This window comes from Candoia aspera, chromosome 3 (genome assembly GCF_035149785.1).
Source record: "Candoia aspera isolate rCanAsp1 chromosome 3, rCanAsp1.hap2, whole genome shotgun sequence".
NCBI lineage: Eukaryota > Metazoa > Chordata > Lepidosauria > Squamata > Boidae > Candoia > Candoia aspera.
Window position 1 is genome coordinate 158,501,551 of NC_086155.1, and position 19,618 is coordinate 158,521,168.

The 19,618-nt window shown below is 39.7% G+C and overlaps 1 protein-coding gene across 1 annotated transcript in view; it reads left to right on the plus strand.

Moving 5' to 3' along the window:
- The first annotated feature begins 14,569 nt into the window (after positions 1-14,569).
- LAMA1 (laminin subunit alpha 1) overlaps positions 14,570-19,618 on the plus strand; it is an 84,808-nt gene continuing 79,759 nt past the window's right edge. The window contains exons 1-3 of the mRNA XM_063299955.1: positions 14,570-14,612; positions 17,576-17,746; positions 18,319-18,431. Of these exons, the coding sequence (XP_063156025.1) occupies positions 14,570-14,612; positions 17,576-17,746; positions 18,319-18,431 (327 nt within the window). The remainder of the gene's footprint in view (positions 14,613-17,575; positions 17,747-18,318; positions 18,432-19,618) is intronic.

The following is a 19,618-nucleotide window of genomic DNA, read 5'->3' on the forward strand; positions in this document are numbered from 1 at the left end:
ATGCCGTTTTCCATTCATCCCCCTCCCGGATCCTCACATGGTAATAGTCTTCCCTTAAATCCAGTTTTGAGAAGATTTTCCCCTTTGCCAGATGTGATAACATATCTTTTATCAAAGGCAGGGGATATTTATTTGATATTGAGACTGCATTGAGCCCACGGAAATCGGTACAGAGTCTTAATGTCCCATCTTTCTTCGGGCAGAAGAGGACTGGTGCCCCCACTGGCGAGCTAGCTGGTTCAATGAACCCCCTTGCCAAGTTTTTGTCCACAAACTCCCTTAACAAAGTTAGTTCCTTCTGAGTCATTGAGTAAATCTTTGGCTTAGGCAATTGGGTGTTAGGCACCAGCTCAATGGCACAATCAGTTTTCCAATGAGGAGGCAGTTGATTCGCTTCTTTCTCCCCAAACACATCAGCAAAGACCTGGTACTCCTCCAGTAGACCCTCCAGAGGAGGGGTTGGGTACTGCGGAGTCGCAGCTGCCGCTACCCCCACCACCTCCTCTGGGGCTTCAGTTCCCTCTGGTGCTTGGTAAAATCCATCCCTAAAAGTTACAGTTTGATAGACCCAATTTATCTGAGGATTCTGCTGGACCAACCATGGGACACCCAAAACCACCAAAGGACCCCCCACCAGAGCCACTACAAATGACAACCCTTCCCAGTGGCTACCCATTTGCAAGGCTACCAAACCGGTGAAATGCGTGACCGGTTTGCCCCCAACCATGGACCCATCCAATTGGGTGAAAGCAATGGGTCGTTGCAATGGAAAGGTGCGTAACTCCAAGGCAGCTACCACATCGGGATGCATTTGATCTTAAGCATTTCTATACACTACATCACCTTAGCAGATAGCAAGACCTGGTGAATCTTTGGAGCACCATGAGCACCCAGAATCGATCATCGCCCACACTTCTATCGTCTTTGAACGGGATCCCAATTTTACTTTCACCGTGAGAATGCGATAGTTGCCACTCACCGACACCGGCTCGCGCCCCTCTTCTACCACCTGCCCTGCGGCGCCCTTTAGAGCAGGTGGCTGGCGTTTCCCGCCGGCTGTAGTAATTCTGGTTCACCCTCGTCCCCGTAGAATGGCACGCTTTCCAGCTCGCTGTCGGCCACAGCTGCTTTCATTTTCCTCGGTAGAGAAGGGGACTTCGCAGTCGATTTCCCCTGCCGGTCCTCACCCTTCGCCCTAGGGCACGCTGCCGCGCGGTGCCCCTCCTTGCCACAGCACAGGCACTGCCCCTTCGCGTAATGCCGCTCCTTCTCCTCTTCCCAGGAACGTTGTCTGGATTGTCCAAAGGAGCCTGAGGGGCGGGTTGGCTTGCCATCTCGCCCCGACTTTGTTGCTCGTCTCTGCGCAAACACCTCATGGGCATGCTCAGCCTTTCCAGCGAGCTGGATCCACCTGTACAAACTGTCAGGGTCATCCCGCCCCAGTGACCAGCGCAGCACTTCGGTGTTTAAACCATCTTTGAACAGCTCTATGACAGTTGCCTGCGACCAATCTTCCACCTTCCCCGCTAGCGCTTTAAATTCCAGTGCGTAGTCAGCCACAGTTCTCGATCCCTGCTTGAGTTCTTTCAAGGCACGCTTCGCCCACTCCTTCGCTAGTGGATCCTTGAAATTATGCTGTAGAGCCCAGAGGAATTCGTCGAATTTCTCCAGTTCAGGGGCTTCCGACTGGCACATCTGTACATACCAGTCCGCTGCCCTCCCCTTAAGCTTGGTGGCAATGGTGATAATTTTCGCTTTTTCCGATCGAAAAAGTGACCCCCACTCTTCCATGTACGCCTTGGCATTCGTCAGGAAGAACGAGAGTTTTGTCGGGTCTCCGTCAAACTTGACAGAGAAGTCCCTCAATCCTCCGCTCGACAGGCTGCATCCCCCCACTGGCGGTTCAGCTGCTCTGACAGGTCCCGCCCGCCTCTGCTCAGGGACGGGCGGCAACGCTAGTTCCACCCTGGGAACCCGATCCCCCTCTTTTGGGCGAGCTCCCCCTCGGTGGCACCTGTACCACCGTTGGCGACAGCGGGTATCTCTGCCTCCAGGACGAGCCCCTCGCCTCCAAGAAGTCCCCCCGACTGTCGTCCCAGGTGACCAGTTCGCCCGGGGTCGTGACCGTGGTCTCTGGCGCGGTCTTCATGCCCGTAGCTTCGCCTTCAGACCCCGAACTCGCCTCCTCTCGAATCGCTGAGAGTTCTCCCAGGGGGGCTCTGTCGGGGCGCATCATGGTAGAATCGGGCTCTCCCTCACTCGACTCCTCACTCTCCATGAGTAGCACATCTGGATCGGTCATCGCCAGCACTCTCCCTCACAGGATCGGATGAACTTGTCTTTTCCTGGATAGGGGCCAGCGGGATTTGAAGTTTTGGATTCTCAGCTTTATGTAATGGCTGCCTATCCCAAACACTCAGACTCACAAGAGGTTACTTAAATGAAATCTGATTTATTAGGGAAATTATGACAGTTACAGAGAAAGCTGAGAATGACTAAAAGCGCACCAAATACAAACTAAAAACCCTCGGCTCCAAATGTAATCCCTCCCCCCTACCAGCCATAGCAACCACCCCCCTCCCAGGTGCTGGTAACCGTTTTCCACACATCCTGGGAAAGCAACCTTGAATACATGAGATAACCCAAATACATTCCAACCCAGCAGCCAACAGATAAGAACTCCCCGAAGAGGAATCTTCCTCCCTTCTGAGATCAAACACGTATCAGGCTAATGACATGCGAAATGTTACGATGTACCAAGCACATTGAAATGGTGAACATGACAGGCAGACAGATGAGCAGAGTACTGAGTCTCTTTTTATAATTTCTTTCCAACTTTTCATTGGCTTGGAAACAGTGAAAAGGCAAAAAATGCCCTTGAGTTGAACTTGACTCCTAGGGTGTGCATGATCATACGCATGTCATTTTCTTGGCGACAGTATGGAAGTGCTTTTCATGGCTGTCTTCAGGATGTTTTATCCCTACTTCTCCATCTAGCCTATACCCCATTCCGGGATGTTCTTCCCCATCTAATTCCTAACCTGTTTATCTCTCTGAGCTCCAAAGATTCACCAGGTCTTGCTATCTGCTAAGGTGATGTAGTGTATAGAAATGCTTAAGATCAATTTATGATTTTGAAAAAGAAAAGTGCAAGGTTTGACTGTGTTCCAAAGACATGCAAATGGTTATGTTTTCTTTTCTAACTTTTGCCTTTTGTTCTGCGCTCCCCATCTGGTTTCGTGTCTCTACAGAGAAGATTCTTCCCACTGACATGCTGTTTCTGGAAATCTGTTGACTTTTTCTGCTGCGGATGTTTTGCTTTCCTCTTTCGTGCCAGAACTGAAACTTAAGCTGCTGGAATGAGTAGAGGAGCAGCTTTTTGACATGTACAAACTCCAAATAATATACTTAATTATACTTTAGAGCCTTTTGTACCATACATAAAAATATGCTCTTATATTTTCTGGAGTTTGTTATACTGATTCCTAACTACTTCATCTATACATTGTTGACATACTTCATATATTGGGAAAAAGTAATTGGTCAAATGTTATTAGTGATTAATTGGTACTAGCATAACCTTTTATTTAGCCATAGTTTCCTTCTATTTACATATATACACACATATGGAAATGTATAGCCTGTCTTTAGAATAAATATTTCCAAGACTGTATACAACTAAACCATACAGTGTAAGAAAACAATGGTAAGAACAATAAAACCAGCAGAACCACAATCAGTCTGTTATTACTAGGAACCCAATAGTTAGGACTTTAATATGATTACCCATAGTTGATTTAACACCTGTTTGCAAAATCCAGTTTTCTGAATTCACAGAACACTTAACATAGACTGAGTTCTCACAGTGCTGCATGCTAAAACGTTATAGGCTTCTTTGTGCCTTAGAGGATTGCCCAAGTGCAGACATTGGCCCCAATAGTGGTAAGCTATTAGATGACCCATCTTGAGTGGCTGCATTTTATACAAATCGAAGTTTCCAAACTGTTCTTAAACAAAGCCCCAGAGCCTACAGTATTAGGTTAATCCAGCCTAATGGCAATAAGCATCTGCTGAAAAGCACACGGGACACCACCAGGGTGCTGTGTTTAGTGACAAGACTAGCAGAATTCTGTGTGTGCTTGGGCCCTGAGAACCTAGCCTAGTCCACTTTTGATAGCAAGGGCAGAGAAACACGCAGTATTTCTGGTTTTATGTATGCTTTATTTTGTGATGTCTGAATAGGTCTGAGACTGCTATTTTTCTTCGGGTAGAATTTTCCTTTGCCCCTTTTGTGCATGAACAAAATTATGTATTATAACAAAATTGTGGATGAAATTATTGCAATTTATAGCTCCATTTTCACAGCACTTTTCCTCTGACAAATTATAATCACATGCCTGCTTCTGCAATGACATAAAGCTATTTTTTTCTAAAAGAAAGTGAGGAAATTGTGTGAAAACTAAATGATTAATTGCAGATAATGAGACAATCAAGAGAAGTATGGATATTTTCTCCTTTAGCTCTGATTTCTCAGTATATTTACAAAAATCTTCTGTCCTTGGCAATGGAAAAGATCGTCTAAACAAGCTAGCACCGGACTTCCCTCTGTACCACTGGATATACAAAGCTGGGGCGTTTTATATGGAAAAAGAGTCACCTCTCTTTTCAGAGAAGCATACTATCACCCTTGAAGCTGAATGAAGTGCTTGCTTCGAGGCTGAATCAGCTGCCTTTACTCTAGCAATCGTTCCTGTTTCCTGGGGAAGCGGCTTAAAACCGTTCTGAACGGCTCAGGAATGTTTCCCTCTCGCATTATTAAACCCCATCCCCACTTCAGGGTCTCTCGCTACCGCAGCTACTACTGGAGCGAACCACCAGCAAGGGTGGTGATGTGGCAGTTGAGAAATAGCATCGTCTCTGGGAGGGTTCTCAGGTATGCAGAAGATTGTCGATGATGTCACTGAATAGGGCTACAAATATTTCCACTTTGGGGTTCCCAGAGGAGACCTTGGTTACACCTTCGAGCGCCCAAGCCCTAGGAAAGAACCCCATGCTTGGGAATGGTTTCCGCCGGACTCTCGGCTTGCCAGGGCTGGAAGGCTCACGTACTGCAGAGGGCGGCAGAGATAAGGACGGGTGACAAGAAGGGGCGGGCGTGGCGGAGCCGGACTGCTGCTTCGCTGGGTGCAGAAAGCGGCAACAAAAGGCGTCGCGGAGCCTCTTCTTCGGAGCCTGAGACTTCCCGCCCTTCCACCTGTGGAGCCGCTTCGTGCTGCTTCAGCCAAGCCGCGGGGAAATGGGCGGCCGCGCTTGCTCCTGGCATCTAGTGCTCCCGGCTCTGCTGCTCCTCGGCGGGGCGGAGGGCCAGCTTCGAGGTGAGCGCTCAATTCCGCTGAGGCGCAGCGAATCCCGAGGGTTTAACCCGGGCCGTAGTTGCCGAGCCCGAAGTGGCGGCGGCTGAGCGTTTGCCCATGAACTAATCCCTGTCGAAAGCACGCGAGGATGGGGTCCGTGTCTTGAAGCCTCGAGTCCGAGAGTAGGAGTCCCTCCCTCCGTTTCCCCGGCCATTGCGTTGGACGCCCGCACGCCTGGTTCCCAAGCCGAGCGGGGCGAGGGACGCGCAGCCGGAGCTTCGGGAGGGAGCCGGGCGCTCCGGTGTCAGCGGGGGCGGGATGCTCCGGCGGCGAAGAAACACCTTCAGTTTCCTCGCGTACTCTGAAGCTCGGGCGGGGAGGGTGGAAGAACACCAGAGCACGTGCTAAAAGTTAGTTTTCGGTCTCGACTGAAGGAGAGAGACACAAAGGCAGCGTCAGATGCCAAAAGGGGCTGGAGGCTTCAGTGATTTATCACGAGGTTTCTTGAGTCCAGGAAAGATCCTTCTTTGCCCTGATCCCTCGCCTCAATTCCGTTTTCCCCACCGGCGTGGCTTTTTCAGCTCCCGCCCGCCCCCCGCCGCCCTCCTGATCTTGCCAGCCGTCCTGTTTGCAATTTACAACTCCCTTCCCTCCTCAACTTTCCACTCTTCTTCGCTCTTTCATCTTCTTGCGGGGAAGAACTCGCCTTTTGCCAGTTGAGCTGAAGCGCCCGCACATTTGCTTTAAAGTGGGTTTCGAGACAATCCTTTGAAATGAAACAAAAATCTATTTTCCTTCCCTCCTTCCTTCCTTCCCTCCTTCCTTCCTTCGTTCCTTTCAATGCCAAGTAAATGGTTAATGTTATTTTTAAAAAAATTGGAAATGATGTTGGTCGTCTTGGGGCTCAGTGGAATTGCCCCCAAGGCTGGCACCTTGCCTCCCAACAAAGACAAACAGCCAGTGTGAAGGTCTGTCTTCCCCTTCCAGACTTCTTTTCTTTCTAGATTGGCTGAGTCAGACATGAGAACTGTTAGGGGCTCTAGAGCCATTGCAACTCTGAAGGCTGCTGGTTCTCCCCCTCCCCCTTTTTTCCCTGAGCAAAGTGGAATTTGGGACTTGCATACAGGCTGTGATGGGGCTACTGCGTCCTAGGCTAGGCAGGCCCATGAACCACCCCAGGGGAGGGCTGTATTTCATCAAGCTGCTTTTGTGCAACTGAAACAAGTGTGTAATCAGCCATTCAGAACAGATAATGGTGATGGCATACAATACTATTGGTTCTGAGGAATGGGAGAAACAACGCTTTGGAATATGTGTCTGTATTCTACCATGAGGACTAGAAACTTTTTAATAATACCGACATTCTTGCAGAGTTGCTGTAGATGAAAAAATATATTCTAAGCGGGCTGTAAATTGTAAAGATTACATTCATGAATTCTGAAGTACAACTTTCTGCTGGATCTCTGTCCCATAGCGTATTGATTATAAAGAGAATGAGTCTTATTCAGACTGAAAACACATGTTGTTTTATAAACATGTATATTAATGTCAAAAGAGCTGTTTTTTAAAATTCTTTGGCAGAAGAAATCATGTCTTAATTCTGCTGATATATATATATATATATATATATATATATATATATATAAATGGCAAACAACAGCATAATCATATGCGTGTCTACTTAAAAGTCAGTCAACAGAAGCATAATTTTCTAATCAGGAATTACTTCAAGAAGATTCAGAGAAATTGGAACAGGTCCAGAGAACATTAATGAAGATGATTAAGAACCAGTGGTTCTTAAACTGTTTGACTCAATTACTGTATTCCTTTTCCTGGTCTCAAATAAGGTCATCCCCCCCCCCCCCAAAAAAAAAAAAGACTTGGTAGCTTTATGCACCTCAGCAGTGGCAGTGAACTAAGCCTTATGAAGAGAGACAGAAGAACTGGATAAGTCTTAACAGTATTAGCAGCTGCTGCAGTATTCCAAGAGGTGGTTGGGTCCCTTCAGTGGATACGTTCAAGCAGGGGGACAGCCAGCTGTCTGGGTTGCTTTAACGTGGATTCCTAAACTATGCAGAAGGTTGGACTTGATGGCTTAAATAGCTCTGCCTTCCAGCCCTATGATTTTATGCCCTTTGACATAGACAACTGTTTCCTTAAATGAGAATGCCCATTTTCAGAAGGTATATCCCCACTTTCCAAAAGTGTTGGGATTCCAAATCCCAGAATTTGTTATTTGGGAATTATGTAAGTTTTACTCTCATCACATCTGGAGAGCAACAGCTTGTGGAGATGCAAATGTGACATATTTATTATGTGTATCAGTGAAATTATGAAAAAAATGGTTTTTAGTCCAAATCCCATTGTGATTATATGCATGATAATCCAGATTTTAGTTCATATTTGCTGTTACAGAAGCTTTCTATGTATTCAGGGAAATGCTCTTATCTGAGAAAAACTCGTTGTTGGAGTTAGGCAACTGGATGTGATAATTTCAATCACAAATCAATATATTGACATTTCCTGGTAGAAAAATAATTTTAAATGCAATTTTGACAAAGCTATAATAACTGTTTGCATAATAAATATTATCTGGAGTCTACTTTATTTGTTATGCTTAGTACTCGACTTCTTGTACCATGCAGTTTTGCTAAAAAGAGCATCTGTTTCATGGTGTAGTTTACTTACCTAGGACTTGCTTTTTTCTCTGCTAGATGCTGCAAGTCAAGACTTTTCTTTATTTACAAAATTGTTACCTGCTTTTCATTATGGCCATATTGGAAATGCTGTGCTTCATCCCATCATTTTTTACAAGGAACTATATCTCCTTTCTTTCTTTTTTTTACTGCTCTTTGTTTTTCCGCCAAATTTTCTATAATTTTCTTTCCAGAGAAAATGTGCAAAAAATGGAATAACTGCAATATATTTTAGTAATAATGTTTAGAATTACTTGCTCAGCAGTTGAGGACAACTTATTCCTCTCCTGAACAGATGAAAAAGTAACTTGTTAACAAGTCAGGGGCATTATAAGCATTCTACAGTTTTTCGTAAGGGTAGACCTGTATGATTTGCTTCTGAGATGATAAGAACTTGGGCAAGACTATTATGAGAAAGGGACAGTATTCTATAGGTTTCTTTATCATCTTAAAGGGTAACGTATTCATTTTGCCAGTTCTGTATAAGCAGTTGGAATTGTAGTCCCTGCGTTAAAAATACATGTATCATCCTGTTCTATGAGGAGAGATCTTTGTATTACAATCCAGACAGTACCAAGAAATAAAAAGGACATAAAATGCTTTGTTCTTTTCATATTGGCTGGGTTAACCCATCAGTAAGCAATGTTTTAAGCTATGGTTTGCTGAAAAGCCGTAATAGCCTGGTTCATGCAGTAAGAACGCATAAAGCATGGTGGATTTACATGATAAACAAATCACATTTTGGTATGATGGGGTGTATGAATTTATTGTCAATATCTAAAGCACCTTTCAGTTACATTTTTCTGGTTCTAGACAGACCTACTGGAAAGCAGTTCTTTCATAAAGTCTTTTAAAAATACAGAAGTTTTACTGAATAAAAGTAAATTACTGTACCTTTTAGACAGTGAGTATGGTATTAGCACAAGTAGTCTTAATTATTGTGTCTGAATAAAATTTTAACATTAGTGAATTGAGAAAGAAGTAGAATAGAGTTACAGACATATATAGTGGCATAAATTCTTCTTATCAAAATATGACAGATATTCACATAGTCAATCCGGATACATATTCTGAGATACGCATGTATCCCATTCATTTCAACTGAAGAAGTAAACCTATTCAGCTTTTCTAAGGAAAGTGTGTGTTGAAATTAGTGAAGAGGAGAGAAAAAATGCAGGAAGAGAAGTACAGAACTTCTGAACACATATCAACCCAAACGTATCAGTAAAATTTGGTGTCCTCAATGTGTATGACACACTGGTTGAGAATTTATGAAAATTACAGTCCCACATCTCTAGAGGATTTCAGGCCAAAGTCATTTTCAGTAAAAGTGTGGTGAAGTGACTGAGGTGTTACACTAGAACCAGGGAGAACCAAGTGTGGTGGAGTGGCTGAGGTGTTGCACTAGGACCAGGGAGAACCAAGTGCGGTGGAGTGGCTGAGGTGTTGCACTAGGACCAGGGAGAACCAAGTGTGGTGGAGTGGCTGAGGTGTTGCACTAGGACCAGGGAGAACCAAGTGTGGTGGAGTGGCTGAGGTGTTGCACTAGGACCAGGGAGAACCAGATGCAAATCCATGCTTACACGGGGAAACTTTCTGGGCAATTTTAGGCCAGTCACTCACTCTCAGTCCAACCACCTTCAGGGTGGCTACACTAGGAATAAAATGGACAGAGATCACCATATTTTACCTTGAGCTTTTGTAGGAAAGGCAGGATGTAAATCTAAGAGATAAATAAAAAGTTAAAAACATAAGGATTTTTTGTTTCTGGAAAAGCCACCACACTGCCACCACCAGCATCATCATAACTTCAACGATTTCTGCAGAATACTCTACTTTTCATTATTTCAGTTCAGAGATAAGTAGGTGAGCCCATTCTTAGAATTGCTTAACAATTAAAATCCTTTGGGAATTAACTGGTTTGCATACATAGCTGTTGTTGGTGTTGTTATTTTATTATTATTATTTGAAGATGCTAATCCATAAGCAATCCCAAGAATGTGGAGAAAGTTCAAATGGCTAGATAACTTTTGCCCAAAATAAACACAGCTGGAAGTTGAAAGTACTCCATTTTAAATACCATAAAATTAACAGAACCTGATTTCTTGCATTGCTTTGAAAGTTGTGTAATCATTTCTGCAGTATAATGGAACCTGTTGTATAATGGAACCTGTCTGTAAAATGGTTGCTGGTGTTTGTAAAAATTAATATATTTAAATGCAATTGAAAGTGCCCTTGATAAAATGGTTTCTTTAGCATTTCTTTATTTTCATTAAGTGAGCGCATATATCTTGTCAGCGGGAAACAAAATAGCTATAAAATTTAAGAATGCAATTGCCTTGGTAAAAATACTGATTGTGCAGAAACTCCTCAACAGACTATGAGCATATATTGAAAATACTGTTTCTTTTGATTCTAACCAGCAAATATATTTTCAATGGGCTCAAAAAGTCAGTCAATCCTTTATTGCTACTAGTGACTGGAATTGCACAATTAAAATTTACAAAATAAGGTAAAACTAAGCAATAATTAAATAATATGGTTAGCTACAGTGGATTTTGCAACCAATCGTATTGATTATTTAGTGATTGTTATTTTTTTTTATTTTTTTTTACTTTGTAAATTTTAATATCTACATTTTTTAAAGTGGAATTCTGGTCACTGATGATAAGAACGGATTGACTCTGCTCATGAACATTTTTGATGTAGAAATTTCATGGCCATTATGTTAATTACATATCTGCCCACTTGCTTTGCCCTGAATCTCTTTACCATATTATGAATAAATTGGCAAGCATCTGGTAGAAATCTTATTTCATCCATGAATGAAATTCAGTCCCCTGCATCTGTAATATGGAGGTATGTTGACCCTCTTTTTCCTTTTTGTGTCTCTAATAACTTTATACCTCACCTCTGTTCCACTGTACAACACAACATGACATACATAGCAGGATGTCAGAAGCAGAGCCTCCATATAGATAATGAGCAGAGCAGCAAAATAGCTAGCTGTTAATATATGCCCTCAGATCATGCCTTTGCCCAATCGTTTTATAAATAACTTAATAAAATTTTAAGTATTTTGAATTTCCCAAAGCCTTTGATTTTTTTTAAAAAAACTTAAACCCTTTGAGAATGCAACTGTTAACATTTTGAAAAGAAATACTTAATTTTTTTTGGATTAGCTTGGATAGAACAAGAAATTATGGTTTACTGCTAGATGGATGATCTAGGAGCCAGCATGCTTCCTACCCTGAGTTAACTGATCTGAATGGTAAATCACTGTACCTCAAAACTATTTTTGACATAATTGTAGTCTAATCAAAATTTCTTGAATTATGAAGTAATGAGTGTAGTAAGTTTAAAAAGTGAAGATTCTTTTCTGTGCAAAAGAGTAGGATACATGAGCGGGAAATGTGATCCCAAGAGGAGCATCTTCATATGCATATGAGTATGTATAAGAGAATATGAAGTAGCTTTGCACAGTTAACTATGGTCTAGCTTATTGCTGATATACATGCAAATCCCCAAAGTGGCCTTTGAGCTGTGAAAGATCTACTGTTTCTTCTCTGCAGGATGTATATATGGGTAATTAGTGGCTTTAGCAACAAACCAACATTACACAAAAACAGCTCAGCCTAATATTTATAGTGTATAGCAATTGATTTAAAAATATTCTCACTGGATCCTGATTCAACCTTCTTCAGTGTATCACCTTTCAGATGTATTTGATGACAACTCTCTTAACTCCATCCAGTAGTATATATGGAGTTGTAAATTAGTAATGAAATCACTGGAATGTAAATTAATGATGATTCCAAGATTAATCCAATCCTTTTTGTTTTTTGCTAAAAGTTAAGATTTTCTTAATTATTTTTTAGTAATTTTTATGGAATAGAGGTGTACAATGGCAATTGATCTGGTTTGGGGGCTCTAGATGATCTAGGGCTCTATAAAGGGAATTGTCTGATCTGGGTCATACTGATTATAGTCTAGTCCCACTGATGCCTGGACTTGGAGCAAAAAATGAAACTCTGTTCTTGATAGTCTAGTGTTTGAAAAATACTTTTTGTTTTTTATCAGAATGTGATAAAATTATAAAAAAAGGATGATTGCTTTTCTGGAGTACAGTGAAAATGATTGATGAGTCAAAAGTGTAATGGAGGATTTCACTGGACTTTTCTATAAAATAAATCTGTTGCTAGGCCAGATCAGCAAGTTATCACAGCTAACAAAATATCATCACACAGCTGGCCAGAATAAAAAGTACAGGAAATCCTTCTCAACCCCCAAGTTTTTGTTAAAGCTCCCTCCCCAATATTGTGATTGGCCTCTCCAAGGACAACAAGAATTTCTTTTAAGAAATGACTAATTGGTCACTGACCCTGATACTCACCATTTCTCCTATTCCTCCCTATCCTCTTGGTGCTATTACTATGGCACGCCATATCCAGAATAGAGTAGGTAAAGGCCCAAAACTGGAGTGGAGAATGTTTAGACCTGGGTAGATGAAAACCTGTTATGAATAACCCTACTCCTTTTTCGAATTAGTTGCATACTAATCTGATGGATATGCATTGTGTACAGAATAAGCAAAAGTTATTATTTTCAACTCCAATTAGAATAGTGTAGTATTTATTCTGTCCACAAAGTAACTATATAATAAAAAATCTTGTGAAGCTGTTCTGAATAGGATAAAGAATAAGACTGGTAAGCAATAAATACTTTTGCTTATGTCCTGTGGACAATGTTGACTTTTGTGTACTGAAGAATTATCAGCATATGCTGATTAATTGTAGGTATTTTATAGGGCTTAAACAGAAGAAAGGATTATTCTGAAAGTTCCCTTTTTTGTTGTTTAACAAGAGCTCAACAGCTGTTGTCCTTGGGGCACTCCTTGCTGATATCTTCCAGACAGGACAAGGAAATACTCTGTAGGTTAAAGAAACATGTTGCATTATGAGGTTACTTAATGATTATTTTTTACAAATAAAATTCAGAAATTTCTTAAAATATTTAATGGTAAGTTATTCTAGAACATTTATAAAATCCTCATATTGCCACTGAAAACTGGAGTTTGGTATTAGTATTGTGGGGAATATTTTGAAGATGTAAACTTGTTGATATTCTCTTTCTTTAGTGTTAGTTTTTCAGAGAGGGGTTATCCTAGAAGTTATGAAATTTCAACAAACCTTTGAGACCAAACTTTATTACAAATTGTTGTTATACTTATCATTTATCTAATGTAGGTAGATATCAATTCATTTCAATTTTAGTATTTTAAATATCTGCTTTAATAATTTAGTAGTAAACACTGAATGCCAGTAAATAAAAGTTATATGTCTAGGAATGGGTTTAGTTTCTGAAGATGCATTATTTTGATAAGTTTATTATTTTGTGAGTCTTACAGAATGAGGTCCTTAGCAGATATTACCCTGAAATAAAGATCTTTTTTTTCCTCCAATAATTTTAACCATACACTTTAGCTCCCCTAATCTTTTTGGGATATAGTGATTAAGGCAACAGGCTAGAAACCAGGAGACTGAGAGTTCTAGTCCTGCCTTAGGCATGAAAGCCGGCTGGGTGACCTTGGGCCAGTCACTCTCTCTCAGCCCAACCCACCTCACGGGGTTGTTGTTGTGGGGACAAGAGGAGGAGGAAGGAGTATTAGGTATGTTTGCCGCCTTGAGTTATTTGTAAAAATAATAAAGGCAGGATATAAAATAATACATCGCTTTTTATCTTCTTGAAAGGGGAGTTCTTTTTTACTGTCAGCAAGATATAGTGGTGCCGAACTGATAAGAAATATTATCTGTGAGGTTTATGTGGTCAATAACTTAAAAGAGTTTAGAGGATTGTGAGCTTTAATGAGATCACTGTAGACTCTGAAATATCCAAACAGCAAGCAGACTGTTTTATTACTTCTTCTTGGGAATTAATTGCTTCAAAATATTGTCCAAAGTATTGCAAAATGCTTTGCAAGATAGGGGCTACATCTTTTAGACTTTGCAGAGAACAAAATTATTTAATTGTCTCTCTTCAAATGTGTTAAAATTTATCTGTTATCCATACCATATACATACATACATACATACTGCTGATAATAAAAATTTCCTAGAATTATGTTGCAGAAAAATCATCACATTCTCCTAGTGGTATTTGTAAAAAAATTAAGAAATGTAATCTGATAAAGTAAAATATTCAAATATACAGCATAGTTTAATAATTCTGAACACTTTGATATATACTATCTCAGTAATTAGAAATCAGTTTTAATATTTAAGATTTCATACAACTATTATATCTCTACAGTTGTATTTTATTTATTTTTCTTGTAAATAACTCCATACTTAAATGAGCAGACAGAATACAACAACTTGCCTTTATTAAATAAGAGGACAGAAAAAACCGAGTACTTTTATCCAACTTGTTAAAGAATAAATCTTCCCATGAAAAATTATCACTTTTCATTCAAATGTCATTCGTACTTTCTGCCTCCCAATCTGCCCACTGAAAATTCCAATGGTAAAATTCCATGATACAATTCTCTGTGATAAGGAACATGGTAAGGTGTTATGATCTGTCTTAAGTAAAGGATATCCAGAATATTTGTTCCCAGAGAAAATATACATATACTGGTGATTAACAGAGTTCTGTTTGAGTACCGTGGTGTTTAAAATCTGTTTTCTCCCAGATTAAGTGGGTAAGGTAAAGGTAAAGGTTTCCCTCGACGTAAAGTCCAGTCGTGTCCGACTCTAGGGGGCGGTGCTCATCTCTGTTTCTAAGCCTTGGAGCCGGCGTTGTCATAGACACTTCCGGGTCATGTGGCCAGCATGACGACTCGGAATGCCGTTACCTTCCCGCCGAAGCGGTACCTATTGATCTACTCACATTTGCATGTTTTCGAACTGCTAGGTGAGCAGGAGCTGGGATTAACAACGGGAGCTCACCCCGCCGCACGGTTTCGCACCGCCGACCTTCCGATCGGCAGCTCAGCGGTTTAACCCGCAGCGCCACCGCATCCCACGATTAAGTGGGTAAGCTTTTAAAAATTCAATGCTGTATGTAACTAAATGTCAGATGAACTCTCCCAAGTATAAAAGAGAAGGTTGCAAAATTAAGTTTAAATGATAAAATGGAAGACTTCTCAGTGATTGCCAGTCAATTTTATAACCGACAATTTTTTGAAGAATGTGTATAAATTGAATTATTCCTCAGTAATATGGTGTATTCAAGCACAGTGAATTGTGCTTTTTGATGTAGCATTATCTATATTCAAATTACACCAACTTCAATGACATTTGTTTTTCACATACTATATTTAGAATGGGTTTTTATGTTCAAGGTGTGACTTTCTTCCAAGGTCAGATAGTGTTGTATTTCCTCCTGTCATTTTTTTTTTTAAACTGTGGGAACATACCTGGTTGTTAGAAGAAAGAATGCACAGTTGGGTAAAAAAGCACAAAATGAATGTCACATTGTTATGCTAGGTAAGGTTTTGAAAGAACCCTGCCCCCACAATTCCTCACACTTTCCTTGTTTAAATTAGTACTGCCTTGTTTGTTTATTTTCCTAAGCACTGATTGGCATTGTTATCTCATTAGTTCTTTTTCAACTAACAAGATTTAAAGGAAAAAAGAAGGCCCAGGAAATTGCTAGCACCAAAATTATGAAGTAAATCAATTTATTTGCAGTTTCCTGGGGAGAAGCCTTATTAGTCTGTCGTAGTAAAAATAGAATGCTGTATTTTGGCAAATAATCACATTTATTGTAGCTTATGTGGAAGATTTCAGGGAGCAAAATGGGAGCCTTTATAAGACTGAAGTTGCACCCATTATGAACCTCTACAGCACTTCCCACACTCAAAGTTGGGCTAATGGAAGTTGCACTTTAAAAAAATGTATTATTACTTTTTCAAGATACAATTAAGACACTTAATACAGAATATAAGACCTATAGAATACAAGTCTAAAAACAAAACAGGAAAAGCTAAAACAGTGCAGGAATAAACCAAAAAGCATATCAGACCAGTGGCTTCTGACCTTTTCCAGCACCTTGAGATGCAAACCTCAACATGCCATGCAAGGGTTGATGCTGTCCTTGAGTTGGTAGGGTTTGTGCACACATCTGGCTTAATATATAGTGTTAACCGGCCATTGTTGTTTGTTAAACATATGGTTTAGGACTATCTGTGAACCCAGACAGTATTTTTTATTTTTCAAATCATAGTTAAAACAAATTGGCTTAATGTGATATGTGAACCCAGTCAACCTAAAGGATAGAACTTGTTGTATTCCTTCCAGGTTGTGTTCATTGAATACAAACCATATTGTATGCCTCTTTAAAGGTGCAGATATCAGTCATCATCATCATCATCACAGTCTGTGGATTTGATACATTTGACTATTGGAAGTAATATATGTGCTATTCCAAGCAATGCAACTTTTTGTAATTAATGAACTGAGATTCTATCGATTTCTATTGTGTCAAAGTGCTTTTCTAGGTCTTTTGATGTGGCATGAAGGGTACTAACTACTATGAAAACCACCACTCTTTATCCCATTGCTCCATCTCTATGTAAAAGTCTTTATATTTTTCAATCTTTTAGTTCTTTCTCATTGACCAGCTACTAGAATGTCAGTTGTCTATGTATGAAAGGTCCCCTGTGCATACTTGTTTATTATTTATTATTATTTACTCCAAATTACGTAGAGGGGCACAAATGGAGTTAGGGTGGTAATGTTCCATTCATCTATCATTTATATTGCATAAAAGTTATCTACTTGTTTGATTGATCACTTACAATGTAAATTGAGAGCATGAGGGCTTTATTACAACTTGGGACTGCTGTTGGGATAAACAGCTAAAATCTATCCCTCATACCACAATCCTGGATCAAACTGAATCCATTATTCTTACTTAAGAATAAAAAAAAAAAAGACCCAAGATATAACTTCTAACTAGGCTTTAAACATATCTGCTAAAATATCCAACGAAGTATGAGAAACCTATATGAAATGTATTGCTATTCTTATAAAAGCCCCATAGGACTTTCCTCAAAAAAAATGCTCAATAATACAGTTCTAGACTGGAGATGGTACTACTGTTTTTGCTTTGTTTTAAAGTACCCTCAAAATCAAGCTTAGAGATTAAAATTTCTTAAATCTTATTTTTCATTGAATAAATCTGGTAAAAGTTTATTGTGCTAGCCTGAATTGTAAATAAGGACTTTTTTTTTTGTAATGCATAGCAATTTATGTTTCTCATATATTGTCAAATTAGTTATTGGCAGAAACATTTATTAAATTGATCCATGATGGGGAAAAAACACCCTTCCTTGAACTTCAGAGGACTCTTTCTTCAGATAGCAATTTTCTTTCTGTAACATATGATAGTAAAGCAATTATTTGTTAATGTAGTAAATTTAGAGCACGTTGCTCTCAACACATAAGACATTACCTGAGCAAAACCAAATTTGATAAAGATTATCATAATATGTAATAAAGGTTCATGTCTTATCTCTTTCAGGTTTATTTCCTGCCATTCTAAACCTCGCTAGTAATGCTCATATCAGCACTAATGCTACATGTGGTGAAAAAGGCCGTGAAATGTTTTGTAAACTTGTGGAGCATGTTCCAGGTCGACCCCTACGCCATGCACAGTGTCGAATTTGTGATCACAGTAGTGCAAATTCCAAAGGCAAGTTTATTGCATTATATTTTTTCTAGAGGTTTTGGGAGTCATTGTCAGCCCCACTAGGCAGACCAGACCAGGAAAGCAACTCCACAGGAAGGCTAAAATGACTTTTATTGAGATTGGCTATAACAATAGAATTTTGCCAGTCTGATTGTGTTGTACCTTCTCCTCCTTCTTATACTCGGGTGAATTAAGGAGGCGTCTGAATGATATCTCATTGTTCTGGACTTTAAAAATGTTTTACCCCTTTTGCCTAGGTAATGGTCCCTGCATATTTCCATCAGGGTCCTTTTCCTTATTCTCTACAGCCACGGCTAGTTAAGTAGAGCAGACAGCTAGTAAGGTCATGTCACATGAAGACTCTAATGGAGATTAAAGCAGAACTCTGAGTTGTATTTAGTCTTCGTTTTGTGGTCTGATCTTAATACAGCTAAGTCTAGGTTGAGCCCATGATTGAACTGATTTATTTTGTTTTATAACTTGTGCACTTTATTAGTATGTGAGTAGTTTGCAGCATGGCTATAATACATGAAAAGAAACTGGGAAAATGTGATCTTAATTTGTGTTTATTTTAGAACAACATCCTATCTCAAATGCTATAGATGGTACTAATAACTGGTGGCAAAGTCCTAGCATTCAGAATGGAAGAGAATACCATTGGGTAACAATAACTCTAGATCTAAGACAGGTAAGTAGAGGCAGTTTGTTTTCATTCCTAGAGGACTATTTCAATTTTTTTTTTATTATTGCTCTTTAATGTACAATGATGGCAATTGGCAATTTTATCTCATGTTTCTTAGAAGCTTAAGGCAGCTTACATGAAGGTCATCCTTATCTTTATCTCCATAACATTTCTGCGAGGTAGGTTGAACTGAGATAAAGGACTACTCATGGCAATTCAGTGCATGCCATGGCCCAGTTGGGACTTGCATCTAGATTTTTCTGTTCATGGTGGACACTAGTAGCTGCACTAGCTGATTTCAGAATTGCTCTAAACTATTGTGGTGTAAGGTTAACTGAGACTCAGGCGGACTCACCCTATAAAATAGATGACATATCACTTAAATTTTCATCCTTTCTTCATAAGCCTTTGGATTATTAGAATTCCAATAAGCCTTTGGATTATTGTTCCAATAATCCTTTAAATTCCAATAAGCCTTTGGATTATTTGGCTCCAATAAGACTTTGGGTTATTAGAGTTGAGCAAGAAGTGCCGAATTTTCTCTGGATTGAGTGCAGTACTTGATCTTGAATAATGTGCTAAGAAACATATTCAAAAAGGTAATGCCTGGGGTGAGAACAAAGATGAAATGGAGGTAATTTCATTTATATTTAAGCAACTAACAGAAAATATAGTAATTATTTTTGCTTACTGTTACATTAAAAGTTGCATTTTGGTCAGTGTGGCATACCTATATCTTATGCACTAACTGAAGATACATAAAATGAGTGAGCAAAATCTATAGACACTCATACACTGAATACTTGCTGAAATGGGATGATTATCTTTTGAAAAGAATTTAAGTGTTCTTTTAAACTTTTATATCAAAACTCAGTCATAGGGTAAGAAAATGCTTCTTTGGAAAGCTTTAAAGATGAAAGCATGCTCAGAAAAGCAGTTTGTGTCTCCATATTAAGCTCTTTTTAAAAAAAATAACTTCTCTGAAATGTTAAGTGATAACTTAAAATATGAAGCAGCTGTTGACCTAGCTAGTTATATAAATGTGGAAGTTGCTCTGATTGAGTAATTTGCAGTTGATATATATTTTATCAGCTTTGAAGTAGCCTCTCATTACATGGTATTTAATTTAAAATTAAATTTGTAAGAGACAAAATTAACATTTGCCCATCTGCAGTTCACTGCTAAACATATTA